We start from the raw sequence: 16,617 nt of genomic DNA, 5'->3' as shown, positions 1-16,617 counted from the left end.
TCTGTTGTTGGAATTGATTTCCCTGATATTTTTCTAGTCAGAATTGTTTCTAGAAAGACATCGGGTACTCACGGGATAGACCATGTGAAGGTTACCAACATCTATATATATAAAAGCGAAAATGTATGTATGCATGTATGTATGTTTGTGTGTATGTTTGGATGTCTGCTAAAAACTTTCGACGGACGCGACGAAAATTCTCAAACTCTGTATCACATCGAAGCTCCATCCTTTGCTTGAAAAATATCGAAAAATTGGCCAAAAACGTTAACATTTTCACCCTGAAATCGACAATTTTCGACAGGGGGGGGGGGTCAACAAAAACGGTCCTCTCGTGACAATGACCGATTCTACGCATACGTCAGATGACATCGTGACCGGATTTACTTTAAATAGTTGAAAAACCGGAGATATTTAGTGAACGTCGCCTTATCTCAGTTGGTTAAGACCTTGGTTCATTATATAAACGTTTTGGGTTCGAATCGTGGTGTGAGATGTTTTTTTTCTCGATTTTTAAAATTTTAATATCGAAACAGGCTTATTGAAGCCATTTTTCACGTGTTCGTTTTTCTGTTAGTTTTTTTTTTTATGTTTTTCCCCCGCTTAGTGTTAACGTTCTTTTCTTTTTTTACTTCGCTTATAACAAACAAACCTACGTCGTCGTCATCGTTGTCGTCGTCGTAACGCTCGACGACTTCCGGCCGCGCATTTATTAATTTGGTTCTTAAATAAATTCAAACATCTTTCACGAACTCATTCTGGCTGGCCGATTTTATTTTCAAACTTCGCCTCAGGGCTTTGGGTTCGATCCCCCTCCACCGGGTTCTTTTTTATTTAACACCACACACACCTCCAAACACCCGAGCATCGCCGGGTAACCCCCGCTAGTCCTAAATAAAAGTGATTTTTTGTTGAATGAACTGGATTTATAGAGGATAAATATATATTCTCGGCTCCTACATCAAAATGAGACAACCAAGTACCGAGTCACATGTCTAACAGTACATTTATTTATGTACAATAAGAAATAACATGAGAGCAAGTGTGTGTGGGGGGGGATCAGCCATAGTCGTTATTGTTCCTATTTACAATGCCTCCCCACGGGACAGAGTTAGACACCAGGGTCGATTTTAATGTGGAGAAAAGGAACAAAAAATTAAAATTGTCTCAGTCATGAAGGATTTCTCCTCCACTAACAGAGAACAAGAAATTGAAGTGTAGTATCTGAAGAACAGATGGTATTTATTTGCTCCCCCACCGAGCAAATTAGGCACAAGGCCGATTTTTAATGTGAGGAGTGAAGGGAGGGGGAAGGGAAAAAGGGGACCAGCTCCCGAGAGGTGGGAAATGGGAGCTGGTTAAAGGTCAGGCATGTGGGGTTGCCCCCACATCTGGTCTTTGCTAGTCATAGCTAGTCATAGCTTGCAGCATCTGAAGAACAGATGGTATTTATTTGCTCCCCCACCGAGCAAATTAGGCACAAGGCCGATTTTTAATGTGAGGAGTGAAGGGAGAGGGAAGGGAAAAAGGGGACCAGCTCCCGAGAGGTGGGAAATGGGAGCTGGTTAATGGTCAGGCATGTGGGGTTGCCCCCACATCTGGTCTTTGCTAGTCATAGCTTGCAGTATCTGTCGGAACAGATGGTATTTATTTTCTCCCCCACCGAGCAAATTAGGCACAAGGCCGATTTTTAAAGTGAGGAGTGAAGGGGAAATGGGGACCAACTCCCCGGGGAGTAGGGGAGCTGGATAGTGACAATTGGTATGAAGGGTTGCCCCTACATTGACCAAGGTCTTATATGTGGAGTCGCCCCCACATATGGTCTTTGCTTGCAGTATCCGCCGGAACAGATGGTGTTTATTTGCTCCCCCACTGAGCAAATTAGGCACAAGGCCGTTTATAATGTGAGGTAAAAACCAGCTCCCCTAAAAGTAGGCAAAAAGGGGGGGGGGCACTCTGGTTACCAAAAATAATAATTGTCCCAGTATAGAGGGTTTCCCCTCCATTAACTGGTACAAATTATCTTAAGTGCAGTATCTGCCGGAACAGATGGTATTTATTTGCTCCCCCACTGAGCAAATTAGGCACAAGGCCGTTTTTAATGTGAGGTAAAAACCAGCTCCCCTAAAAGTAGGCAAAAAGGGGGCACTCTGGTTACCAAAAATAATAATTGTCCCAGTATAGAGGGTTTCCCCTCCATTGACTGGTACAAATTATCCCAAGTGCAGCATCTGCCGGAACAGATGGTGTTTATTTGCTCCCCCACTGAGCAAATTAGGCACAAGGCCGTTTTTAATGTGAGGTAAAAACCAGCTCCCCTAAAAGTAGGCAAAAAGGGGGCACTCTGGTTACCAAAAATAATAATTGTCCCAGTATAGAGGGTTTCCCCTCCATTGACTGGTACAAATTATCTTAAGTGCAGCATCTGCCGGAACAGATACTACACTTTGATCTTGGCCCAACGGCCAAGAATAAGTCAAGCTTACCTCGAGTGCAGGCGGAAATTTCCTCTTTGACTGCATGCATGTTTGAGCGAAAGCGAATCGCGTCTGATCGTGGGTGTGTCGAGGTAAAAAAAAGAAAGAAGGAAGGAAAGAAACGGAAGTGGGGAGAAAGAGAAATAAAAGGGCAAAGGGAAGTGAGCTAGATGTCATGTTAAAAATTTCAAGTGATTTATTTTAAAACTCTGTTATAGTAGTTGCAATAGTAGATGTATCAGAATTTTGGGGGAATTTTTGACACCCCTAACACGAAACTGCGAATAAAATATAAAAAAACCCTCGTAATTCATCTTTTTAAATGGGTTGTTTATTTTCTTTTTGGATTAGACTTTCAAAATAAACTATTAAAGTTGTATAAAAAGTAATAGAAATATTATTTTTATTTCTTAAAAAAAAGTAATGAAATCAATTGAATTTTATCAGTTTAGTATTTTTAAATTTTTAAACTTTCAAAATCTATCAAAACTTTGTATTGATTCAATTTTTACGATATTTTCAGAGTCAATGAGAAATTTTATGCTCTTTCCAATAAACTGAATATAATATTTTAGACAAACGTTTTTTTTAATTCATGCCCCTTCCCATTTTGAAATGTCTATTAAAAAGTAAATAATTAATTTACTCACCAAAGTTTTATATATCACAAATTGAAGATAAAAGATCAATAAATAATATATTCAAATTTAAAACAAAAAAAGTTGTTTTTAAGAAATTTACCTGTAAAGTCCGAACTTTAAAACCTTTTTTTTAAAACCATATTGTTTTATTTTTTTTTTTTAATGAAACATTGGTCCTTGCTCTTTTAATTGAAAAAAAAATAGGGCTTGAATTACATCTTTTGAGTAGTTATAAGATTGGAAAGACAGGGGGTCGAATTATTCAATATATTTCACGTATTCGTAAGGTCAGTTTCTGACACATATTGCAATAGTCTGGTATAAGTTCGAACTTGGAACACCCAGATCGTTATTTCGTGTCGTTAGCTACTTAACAACGATCACTTACCAACACAATGCCGGTACCAGTAAACACAACAATTTATCCATCATTTCTTTATCATTGCAGATTATACAAACTCCTGTTCTGGAAACAATTATGGTGGCTGCGAGCAGCTATGTCTCCCGACCGGAGAGAATTCCCGCAAGTGTGAATGCAACACAGGACTGATTAAAGATGCGCAAGGAAATTGCAAAGGTAATAACAGATTTCAGATGTTTGTTTTATTTTTTGTTTGTTTGGTTGGTTGCTTGCTTGTTTTTGTACTGTTGAGTAACCGCATTAATTTGTAATTAGTGTTATCTGGTTAAATACAACTTTCACGGTATTTTTTTCATTATTCAATCGTAAGGTGGAAGAATATTTACAAAAGACCCTCCTCTCCCCAATGTAAAAATAATTACCCAAAATTGTACTTTGTATTGTTCAAAGCTTTTAATTATAAATTATAAAATGAAACACATTTACTCAATGTAAAACTTAATCTTGCATTCTTTCTTTCTTTTTCTTTTTTTTTTTTTTTTTTTTTTGGATAAATATGAAGAGTCTTCCATCCTCGAAAAATCCTTTAAAATTACCACTTTTAAAGGTTTTTGGAGGTGCTGAAAATGAAGATGACGTAAAAAAAAAAATCCGGTATAGGAGTATATTGCAAGATCTGCATAAATGTTAGTTTCTAAAAAGTGAGGGATCACTTTTCTATAATAATATAACGCGAAATGAGCAGCCACTTTATGGCCATATTTATTTTTCGGGGGTGGGGGGGGTCAACGTACACTGAACACAATTTAACGTAAAATGAGCACTCCCTTTTTTTGTTTGTGGTAGGTGCACGGCGAATCTATTATTAATACCTGTCCTCCGCACCCTCCCCCCCCAAAAAAAAGTGGGTGCGCAGTTTACGTGAAATAGTGTTCATTGTACGCTGACCCCTACCTCCACCCCAACAAAAGATGGGTGCTCATTGCATGTTAAATTATTATGTACAAATGATCCCCTATTTTTTTAAGCTATACATTTATTGTATTTTTTACTATCCCTTTACTTGTCCTTCTCTTTTCCAGTTTACTATATCACTTTTCATGCTCGCATTTTTCTATTGTAATCCATGATTTTTTTCAGGCTTCCAGTAAATTAACTTGTTCTTTGTTTAATTTCAGTTTTATTTTTTGCCCCATAAACATAATATACACATATGTAATAATAACAATGTGCGGCACTCGTCTGCTGTCAATAAAAATCATCCTAACTAACTCCCTTTCATTTCATCCTGTTTCACTTGTTACTTCTCTTTTCGCGAGAGCGGTGAATTGATAGCAACAGTAGTCCCTGAAGCGACGTGGTTGCTATGGAAACTAGTCATAAAAAACCGTCGCTCGCCTCATTACGTTTTTTTTTTACGATTTTGAACACCAGCAAATTCATCATAACTTTTGTTTTACAATATAACTGAGAAGGTGATCTTTTTTACAATATAACTGAGAAGGTGATCTATACACTGTAATAATTGTTAGAAATTTGGTCGAAAAATGATGGAGCGGTGAAGCTTTAAAGCAGTTCCAAATGACTAAAACTGCCACTTAACCATATATTCAAACACTACAGTGTTTGAATTATATATATATATATATATATATATATATATATATATATATATATATATATATATATATATATATATATATATATATACTAGCAGTTCAGTCCGGCTTTGCTCAGGCCCTATGTACTGTGCATAACTTTATGTGCATATCGTATGCATATATTAAAACGTTTGATTAATGTCCAGGTAACCTACATCCAAAATTTCAAGTGTTTAGACCCAAATAGGCGGAGGAGCTTGGTAGTGTCTCAAAAGGTCAACTCTTTTAACTTTGACCTCTTGGCAGCTAAATTTTCGTCAAAAAACTGATTTAAAAGCTTGCTGCATATCTAAATACCTTTTATGTAAAATTTCAAATTTTTAGATCCAAAATTGTCTGAATAGTTTGCTAGAGACCGCAACGGTCAAATCTTTTGAACGTTGGCCTCTTGGCAGCCAAATTTTCAGCCAAAGACCGATTAAAAAGCTTACCCTATGCCTGAATACACTTTATGTAAAATTTCAAATGTTTAGACCAAAAATTGGCTGAGTAATTTGGTAGAGACCGCAGAGGTCAATTTTATTTTTTAATTTTGACCCCAATTTTGAACCCTTAACATTTATTGTTTTGGGCTCAAATAAAATTAAAAAGTTTTATCCATGTCCAAGTAACCTGCATCTAAAATTTTAAGTGCTTAGACCCAAATTGGCGGAGGAGTATTGTAGAGTTTCAAAGGTAAAATCGTTGAACTTTGACCCCATTGACAGTCAGATTTCTGTCCGAAAACTGAGTAAAAAGAATTTTACAAATCTCAATACCTTTATGTCAAATCTAAAGTCTGTAAACTGAAAATTGATAGAGTAGTTTAGTAGGGAAATGTGCACATACAGACAATTTCACTTATATATATATATATATGTGTGTGTGTGTGTGTGTGTGTGTGTGTGTGTGTGTGTGTGTGTGTGTGCATATATATATACATGCATATATCTATCTATCTATCCATCTATCTATCTATCTATTTATATATATATATATATTTCGGATGATGTCAAAACATCGTTAAATTCACTACTCGTTCAGCGGCCGCCAATAGCGTAATGGTTAGGAGCCTCGACTGCCATTCAGACAGTCGGGTTTCAATCCTGGCTTGAGGTGGTTGCCTGTCTAGCCGCACTGATGAGCTGTGAAACAGCGAAACAGTACTGTATGTGGATGACTATAATGCTCCTCACCTTGAGTTGAGCATATTGAGAAGTGATACACGAATTACCATTAGCGTATAAGCGACGCTCTTTGTGTAAACAAATCGAGCGGCGGTATTTCGGACGATGTCAAAACATCGTTAAATTCACTACTCGTTCAGCGGCCGCCAATAGCGTAATGGTTAGGAGCCTCGACTGCCATTCAGACAGTCGGGTTTCAATCCTGGCTTGAGGTGGTTGCCTGTCTAGCCGCACCGATGAGCTGTGAAACAGCGAAACAGTACTGTATGTGGATGACTATATATATATATATATATATATATATATATATATATATATATATATGTGTCAGCATCAAGTACTGTACGCGGTATGCTGAGATAAATCACAGAATAGCCAAAGCCAGTGCTGCTTTTGGCAAATTGGAGAAACGTGTATGGTCTGATTGGGTAATCACATCAAAAACAAAGCTAAATGTTTACAAAGCATGCGTTATCACTACATTGCTATATAGGTCAGAGACCTGGACAACATATAGAAGGCATCTCATGTTATTGGAAAGGTTTCACCAGAGTTGTATTCGGAGAATACTTAATATTAACTGGAGGACTCTAATATCTGACACTGTGGTTCTTGAGTGATTAAATATAATATTATTGAAATGGAAATCATTCCAAATCCGATGCACTGGACTGGACACTTGGTTAAGATGGAGGACAAAAGATAACTGTTTTATGGTGAGGTAGATGGAGGTAAAAGACCACAACATACACCAAGGAAAAGGTTTAAGGATTCTCTGAAAAACAACTTTTAAATAATAGAGATGGATGTACATAACTGGGAAGCCCAAGCGAAAGATCGATCACAGTGGAGAAAAACAACCAGAGAAAGTTGTAAGATGTTTGAAGAGCAGCGTGTAATTCTTGCTGTCATAAAACGTGTTTTAAGAAAGCAGGACGATAATATAATGCCAGAGAAATTGCAACAGGAACTGAAGTGCACTGTATGTGGAAAATACCTTTTGTCAAAAGCTGGTTTTGTTAATCATATGAAATCACACGATCAAAGACCGGAACGACAGTCTTATGAGGAGCGTCTACAGCATATCTGGCAACGCTAAGTTGTCATATGTGTGGTCTAATCTGAAAATCTAAAAGGGGTCTGACACGGCATTCGAAGATTCCTAATATTATCATGCGATCACGTTTACAAAAAGGAAAGTTTTTATGCCACATTTGTGAACTTTCATGTAGGACTAAAGCTGAATTAAAGTGCCATCTACGTCCACGGGGATGCAATAACACTAAAGGAAAAGATGGCAAACTTCTGTCAAGGAGTAACAATCATATGTATATATATGTATATATATGATATGCATATATATATGCATATATATGTATGTATATATATATTTATATGTATGTATATATATGTACATGTATGTATATATATGTGTATATGTATGTATATTATATGTATGTATATATGTATGTATATTATTTCTATGTATATATATGTATATATATGCATGTATATATAATGTATATGTATGCATGTATGCATATATATATATATGTATATATGTGTGTATATATATGTATATATGTGTATATATATATGTATGCATATATATGTGTGTATATATATGTATATATATATATGTGTCTATCTATCTATCTATCTGTCTGTCTATATATATATATATATATATATATGATTATTTTTTTTGAAAAAGAATTCCAGCAGAGTGCTCAATTAAAAGGAAAATCCAAATTTTAAGAGCGTATTTATATTTTGTGTACAGAAAGTTGTCTAAACTAACAACTTTCTGTACAAATATATATATATATATATATATATATATATATATATATATATATATATATATATATATATATATATATATATATACAGTTGCGTCCAAAATTTAAGGAACGGTCAATCATTGTTTTAAGTTGTTTCTAACTTTATCTATGAAAAGGGAAATCATTTTTTTAGTGAATTTTCCAATGTTATATAATGGTAGTAAAATAAAAAATTTCAGGCGTCCAAAAATATATTAAAAAGGTCTAAGAGCGTTTTTTTTTTTCTTCGGATTATTGAAAATAGAAAAAAAGGTTTACCATTGACTGAAAAGAAAAAATTGGGCCGACCCCGAATAACAACTAAGAGGGAAAATAGAAAAATCACTCGATCATCTGGTTCTGATCGCTATAAAACTGCAGCTTCGATATCCCGGGATTTTAAATCCGAAACTGGACAAAAAATTTCCTGACAAACGATCGCACGAAGATTTCATTATGTTCAAGAAGTCCATGCTCAAAGCCTTTAATTTCTATTAAAAATAAAAAGGCCAGATTTTTATTCACTGAAAAATGTTTGTTTTGGGAAAAAAAAAAAAATCGGAAAAGTTCGTTTTAGTGATGAATCTAAATTCACTCTTTTCGGATCAGACACAGACCACATATCAGAAGAAAAAAATGGAGAAAGACTGTCCCCTAAGTGCGTTAAAAGTACAGTAAAATTCAAAGGGGGTAGTATAATGCTATGGGGCATGATATATTTAAAAGGAACTGACCCCTTTGTGAGGATTCATGGAAAAGTTAATGCCCGAATGTATAGAGAATTGATTAGAGAACATGTGGTTCCTAATCTTTCTGATTCTTATATCTTTATGCACCGTGCCATAAAGCAAAAATAGTTTAAGAAGAGCTAAATAGATTCAATATTTGCGTTATTGATTGGCCAGCTCAGAGGCCCAACCTTAATCTAATAGGAAATGTTTTGAAAATTATTGGTGATAAGATCACAGAAAAAAACCCAAAAAATCTTGATGATTTATATATATATATATATATATATATATATATATATATATATATATATATATATATATATATATATTTGTATACATTTATATATATATATTTGTATATATTTATATATATATATATGAATACATATATATATATATATATATATATATATATATATATATATATATAGCGATGACTAGAGATACTTTATCTGAAAGCATTTCGTTCAAGCTCCTTGGCTTAACGTTCACAGGAAACATGAGTTGGAATAGATACATAGAGATCATTGCCAACGCTGCTGCAAAGAAGGTAGGCTCTCTCTATCGTGCTAGAAAGTTATTTACGCCTGAAAGTATCTTGTACCTCTACAAAGCTACCATTCGCTCATGTATGGAGTATTATTGTCACATTTGGGCTGGTGCATCTGCTACTAGCTTCTCGCTCCTGGACAGGGTCTAAAAGAGAGTCGTGTCAAATCATTAACGTGTCAAATTGTCAACGAGATAACATTTTATTATCAGTTTCAGAAACTTACTGGTGTAACGGGACCGTTTGAGGGAGCGATGTTGCTCCCCATTAGGGAGATTGAGATCCCCCTAAACCCTGGGGGAGGCCGGTAAATATGCTGAGATTATCTGTTGAACTTGGTCTCAGATTTACGAAACGTCGGACGATTTGAAGTGCACACATGCAAATGTATCTGGGGGGTTCCCTAGAGACGTGGCTGGCTTTGGTTGTTTCAGCAGATCGCCAGACCCTAACCCGTGACCTTAGTATGAGCACATACTCGCGTCGGAAGAGACAGATTGAAGCCAAACCTTAAGAAAGACACATGCTCCCAGAACGCCCAGACCCCCTCCATCTATCCTGACCGCCATCCAGTGGACGAAGAATAAGATATTTGAGAACTTCATATTTTTGGTGAATTGAACAGTGTACATATGTAAAAAGCCTGTAACTTTTGTGAAATAACTTTTCGTAGTTAGAAAATCTAACTCTGTCTTTCTTTTCCTGCGTGCACGCAAAGCTTTATTTTTGCTTTTCAGCAGAAATCAATACAGAGCTGAGACGCTGAGCAATTTTTGTGAAGATCTCCCGGAAGAAGACGATCACGAGTCACAGTTTCTGATGAGGTTCGAGTTCAGTTGCTGATCTGAGCACGGGAGGCCTGTCACGTACTGTGAAATTTTTGTACTGTCCACGCAATGTAAACAACTGGCCATCGTAATTGCTGGATCCACGGTATTTGAGGTGTGTCAAATTATTAACAAGGCAGTTTGTTTCGTCAATAAAATGGGTCGTAAAGCTGGTTTAAGAAGCTCTGAAAAGTGTACTATTACAGAACAGCTAGCAAAGGGTAAAACTACCCTCGAAATATCGAATATGATAGGAAGGTACCATCAAACTGAAAAATTTTGTCAACGGCCCTACAATGGTACGTAAAAGAGTTGATACAGGTAAATCTAGAGTTGTTTCACGCCGTTTCAAATTAAACGTGAAGTTGTTAAGAATCCTGGGCAGACAAGTCGAGAAGTTTTTATCAAGCCGGATTGAAGAATGTCTTAAAACGTACTCAATGTCGTCTTCTGAAAGAAGTGGCAAAGTCTATTAAGCCTGTGAAAAAAACCTCCATTAAAGCAACATCCCATACAAAACCGATTGAAATGGCCAGAGGACAACATGAAAACGAATTTTTCTAAAGTTTTGTTTACGGATTAAGTGCGTGTCACTTTTGATGGCCCAGATGGCTGGTGCAAGGGACGGGTTCTAGAGGGACGATATCGTCACCAGCGTTTAAGGCGCCAACAAGGTGGCGGTGGGATAATGATTTGGGCTGGGATTATCGGAGGTACTTTAGTTGCCCCATGGAGAGTCCCAGAGGGCGTAAAAATGACTTAAAATGCTTACATAGCTTTTCTGAAGGAGCACTTTGAAACATGGCTGAAGAAGCAAAGGTTGACGTTCAGAAGAACCATTATTTTTATGCAGGATAATGCTCCCTCGCATGCAGCAAACAAAAGTAAAGAGCATTTGCAACAACTAGGGTTCTCTGGGTTACGGAAGATGGAGTGGCCTGCAAATTCACCAGATTTTAACCCAATTAAGAACCTTTGGAGTATTATGAAGCGACGCCTCTATGCAAGTGAACGCCAATTTAAGAGCAAAGATGAGTTGTGGAATGCTCTCCAAAAGGTATCGCGAGGAATAACTGTTGACGAAATCACAAATTTGACTAATTCTGTGGACAAACGTATTTTACAAGTCATTCATAAAAAAGGATCGCATATACTCTACAAATTATGTCAACGTAGAAATTGCTATGTAGTTATTGTGTTCTAAACATTTTTCCTAGTTCATTTAATGTTTGAAAATTATTTCAATAAACAAGTTATGGGTATATTGTGGGGTTTTTTTTCTCAATCTCGTTAATAACTTGACATACTGAAATCAACAGATATTCCTATCTTCTGCCATAGTTTCGCTAATACTGCTTTAAATACTTTTATTTTCGGACTGGTGTAGCTGAATAGTATTGTAAACACTTTCTCAAAGTTTTATGGATTTTTATTCACTCGTTCCTTAAATATTTTTTTAAAAATATAAACTCGTTAATAATTTTATACGCAGTGTATATATATATATATATATATATATATATATATATATATGTATGTATGTATGTTTGTGTGCGCGCGCTCGCGCGTGTAAACAGGCATACATGTATATGTAATGCAAAATTTCTTTTATTCTTTAATTTTTAGCTGGCTCTTCATTTTTGATGGTCGCCGCCGGACGTGCTATTCGAGGATACTCTTTGGAATCCAACGATCACCCAGAAGTCATGGTTCCATTTTCCACACAGTGTAAGATGAAAATCCCCACAAGTATAATTATAACCAAACGGTTCCACGGTTCCGTATTATCCCCCCCTCCCCCCTCTCTCTCTCTCTCCCTCTCTCTCTCTCTCTCTCTCTCTCTCTTTGTTATATGTGAAAACAAGGAGAGAGTGAGATAGTTATTGGCCATTAATTTACATACCCATGGTAGACATGTTTGATTACATAACTCAAACGTCCATACACGCATATCTGTTGTCGGATTAGCCGTAAGTACCTTTTTCTTTTTTCTTTTTTTACAAAGGGGTCATCACATATCAAAGCCCAGAGGCCACTCGAGGATAAGGTTTAATGCGTGTATTGTAGTCACTGGGGTAGTTGCGTAATAATCGTTTGTAGAAGAAATTTGGTATAATCAGATCATTTACAAGGATGGCTAAGCAAGAACTTGTTTACATTGGACTTGAAGATTATGATATTGTAGTCAACTGGAAAGCAGACCAGCGAAACAGAGTTCACAAGGCGGGTAGTTCTAGGGAAGAAGCTTTGTTCATGGAATCCATGTTTAGGTTTAGACAATGATAGTGGGGGAATTTATTGATGGTGATTTGAGCTAGACGAGTGTTTTTTTGTGAAGGAATGACGAGGGGCACTATAGATTGGAGCTCAGTCGAACACTTGCCATGAAAATTGCGATAAAGCAGGGACAGGCTCGAAACATCTCTTTTGTGGGGAAGAGGTTGCAGAGAATGAATGCCAATGCTCAAACTGTATAAACATTTTGATCCCTCCCGTTTTTAAATTGACCAAAAATCAGGAAATTAATCAATTTAATGAAATTTTCAGTATTTATCAAATAATGATCACGAAATATAATCCACTCGTTGTTTTAGTTGAATCTTAGTGGAAATGTATTATTTTGTTTAAACAAAAAATAACTTTATTAAAGTTGTGGTTTTCTGTAGTAAAATATATGCATGAATTTATTTTTGCTTTTTTATGAAAATAAAATTTTTTCATTAATTTGAGAAGACTGTGAGGAGCATATTGGTCCAATTGATAAAAACTAAAAGCAAAACAAAACAAAACAAAACAGAACAAAATATTTTCAAATTTAGTTGGACGTTGATTGCGTCTTCTCAGTTGACCAGAATAATCTCATGTGAGTAAAGGATTTTTTCATTAATTTGAGAAGACTGAGAGGAGCATATCGGTCCAATTGATAAAAACTAAAAGCAACAAAAAAATTTTCAAATTTAATTGGACGTCGATTGCGTTATATCAGTTAAACAGAATAATCTCATGTGAGTAAAGGATTTTATTTCATTTTATTTATTTTTTATTTTTTTTATTTTTATTTATTTATTTATTTTTCATTACTTCAAAAAAATTTTTTTCATTAATTTCAAAAAATGCTGTGAAGAGCATACCGATCCTGGTGATAAAAAGTATTTGAATCTCCGCAACCTTACATCATAGCTCGTGCGGAAGTTACAACAGTATAGGATTGCCTCAACAGGCTATACCGTCTGATCAAAGAAACACTTACATCAGACCTAAATCGTGGCAGAATGAGGATATAGTCTACGGTAATCATGTAGGACCACTCATAACGGAAGACTGATGTAGAACCTGAACTGGTAAATGGGCCCTGGTAACATCATGGGGAGCAGCATGACAGTTATGCGCCTTGGCGGAAGAACTAAAGAATCAGTCAATGGCAGGGCACAAAAGACGCTGAGCGGAAGAATCATTAAGAGATCAACGATCAGGTTCAACTAGTCTAATTGAGAAATTACTGTGATTCGCCTGTATACGTAGCTCACACAGGTGATATTATCCGAGCTATCGAAAGATTTAATATGACTCTAAATCAAACCAGAATTCCATACTGCATCGACTGCCACATGGGTAACCAAGGGTCGCTACTCGGTGTGCCGGCAATGACCACAGCTATCGACAAGTTTACTACAGCACCAAAATCTAAGCTAGCAAAATGTAGACATACAATCAAAATATCCACCTTTAATGTACGGACACTTCCACCCACATCTCAAATATCAGAACTTGTTGCTTCATCCAAAGAACACGATATCGATATTGTGTGTATTCAAGAGCACCGTCTCTTCCACAACGGCATGGACATAAAGTACCATGAAATTGGTAACAGTTGGACACTAGTATCAGCGTCAGCATGGAAAAATTCGACAAATAGTACCATTGGGGAAGTAGGACTTCTGCTTAGCCCTCGAGCATTGAAATCATTGAAAAGTGCTGAGAAGATAACACAAAGGATAATTCTTGCTACCTTCAGTGGTAATCCTGCTACTACTGTTATTTGTTGCTACAGCCCTACCAACGTCAGTGACAAGCAAGAGATCCTGAATTTCTATGATGAACTGTCAGCAATAGTGCGCTCAATCCCCAAACATAATTTATTGGTTATCGGAGGTGACATGAATGCACATATAGGACGGGAAGACAACAAGCATAAATTCTCTTTCTATGATGGAACAAACCGAAATGGAGAGTATCTATTAACTTTTCTCCTTGAAAACAACCTACAATGCATGAATACCCGTTTTCAGAAAAGACCCGGTAAGCTCTGGACCCATCAATCCCCAAATGGAGACAAGGCACAACTGGACTATCTTTTTATGAATAAGAAGTGGATCAATAGCTGTCATAACTGTGAAGCTTATAGCTGTTTCTATGGTGTATCTACTGATCATAGGATTGTAACCTCTAAGTTGAAGTTAAGCCTATGAGCGAACAAAACTAAAAAATCATCTAGACATCCCTACAACTGGTCAGTGTTGTCAAATGACAATCAGATCAAACAGAGATTTATCTTCGAACTGCGAAACAGATTTGATGCTTTACAAGCACAAGAGCAGGAACCAACAGCTAATACCACCTATGAAAACTTCGTTAGATCACACCAAGAAGCAGCAAAGAAGTGTATACCTTTGAAGCCCAAGGTAAAGTGAAAAGTACCGTGGGAAAATGACAAAATAATATCAAAACGAGAAAAGTTAAAAACCATAATCAAAAAGCAACATAAATACCCCACTCGACAGAATACAAAATTAGGGAAGCAGGCGCTTCAAGAGTTTAGTATGATGTACCTATCAGAACAACAGAAGTATGTTCAAGAACAAATAGATCGAATCCAGAATGCAGCAGATAACAAACAATCCTATCTGGATTGACAAGTATAAATGAGATATCTGGGCGCAAACGACCTGCCAAAGCTAAGTTAAAGGCAAACACTCCGGAAAATGCATGTTCGCAATGGAAAGCACATTTTGAAAAGCTACTTGGAAACAAACCAGAAGTAACAGATCAACCAATTCAGCCGATTGTTGTACAGGAACTCGATATTGAGAAGGGTGATTTTACAATGGAACTTTTAAATGTACTAAAGAAGACCAAGAATCGTAAAGTTGCAGGCTTAGATAACATACCTTCTGAAGTATATGGAGGGAAGGATGCATACTTCCCTTTCCCAAGACCTAAGCAACTACAGAAGAAAAACATTCACTCGAATTGCAGCAAAAATCTACAATGCCATGCTTCTCAACCGTATCCAACCAAAGATCGAGAAAGTGCTCAGGAAGAACTAAAATGGATTTAGAAAGAATCGCTCTACTACTAGTCAAATACTTACTGTTAGGAGACTGATTGAAGGGGTCAAAGCAAAAAACATTGAGGCAGTCATGGTCTTTGTAGATTTCTCCAAAGCTTTCGACTCTGTACATAGAGGAAAAATGGCTAGCATATTAAAAGCATATGGCATTCCAAATGAAGTCATTAATGCTATCATGATGCTATATGAGCACACCCGAGCAATGGTCAGGTCCCCAGATGGGGGCACTGAATTTTTCGACATCTGCACTGAGGTTCTACAAGGAGATACTCTTGCCCCTTTTCTTTTCATTGTCTGTCTTGACTTTGTACTTCGCACCTCTGTTGATATACACAACATGCTAGGCTTCACCCTAAATGGATCCAGAAACAGACGTCATCAATCAGCACACATAACTGATGCAGATTACGCAGACGATATTGATTTGTTCGCGAACAACACTGTTGATGCGCAAACACTGTTACGTAAGCTAGAAAAGTCTGCAAATGACATTGGTCTCCACATAAATGCGGATAAGACAAAGTTTATGACTTTCAATGTGAAGGGAGATATCAGGGCTTTGGTTGGATCAACACTGAAAGAAGTCGCTAAGTTTACATATCTGGGCAGCAACATAGTTTCCAGAGAGAGAAATATCGGAATTCGCATCTCAAAAGCATGGACCGCATTGGATGGGTTACATACAGTATGGACTTCGAGACTGGCTGACAAACTGAAAAGGCAGTTCTTCAGGGCAGTAGTAGAGTCTGACCTTGTTTACGGTGCTACAACCTGGACACTCACCAAAGGATTGGAAAGAAAACTAGACGGCACATACACCCGTATGCTAAGAACAATATTAAATATATCTTGGCAAAATCATTCCATGAAGCAGCAACTTTATGGCGATCTACCTGCCATATCTAATACCATCAGAGAAAGACGCCTACGATTTGCCGGTCATTGTCTGAGGAGCAAGTATGAATTGGTGAGTGATGTATTTCTATGGATTCCACGACAACTGATGGAAGACAGGAAACTCTGGAGAGGA

At 36.7% G+C, this 16,617-nt stretch overlaps 1 protein-coding gene across 2 annotated transcripts in view; it reads left to right on the top strand.

Moving 5' to 3' along the window:
* The window catches only part of LOC145263100 (low-density lipoprotein receptor-related protein 2-like), a 599,989-nt gene that overhangs the window by 246,068 nt on the left and 337,304 nt on the right, over window positions 1-16,617 (top strand). For both annotated transcript variants that reach the window (XM_080120027.1, XM_080120026.1), the window contains exons 35-36: window positions 3,567-3,695; window positions 11,864-11,965. In XM_080120027.1, coding sequence (XP_079976153.1) covers window positions 3,567-3,695; window positions 11,864-11,965 — 231 coding nt within the window. The remainder of the gene's footprint in view (window positions 1-3,566; window positions 3,696-11,863; window positions 11,966-16,617) is intronic.

The sequence above is a fragment of the Euprymna scolopes genome, chromosome 38 (assembly GCF_053919585.1).
Source record: "Euprymna scolopes isolate OS-2025 chromosome 38, ASM5391958v1, whole genome shotgun sequence".
NCBI classification, from domain to species: Eukaryota; Metazoa; Mollusca; class Cephalopoda; order Sepiida; family Sepiolidae; genus Euprymna; species Euprymna scolopes.
Note: the sequence above shows the minus strand (reverse complement) of the source record. Positions and strands in the feature narration are given on the sequence as shown.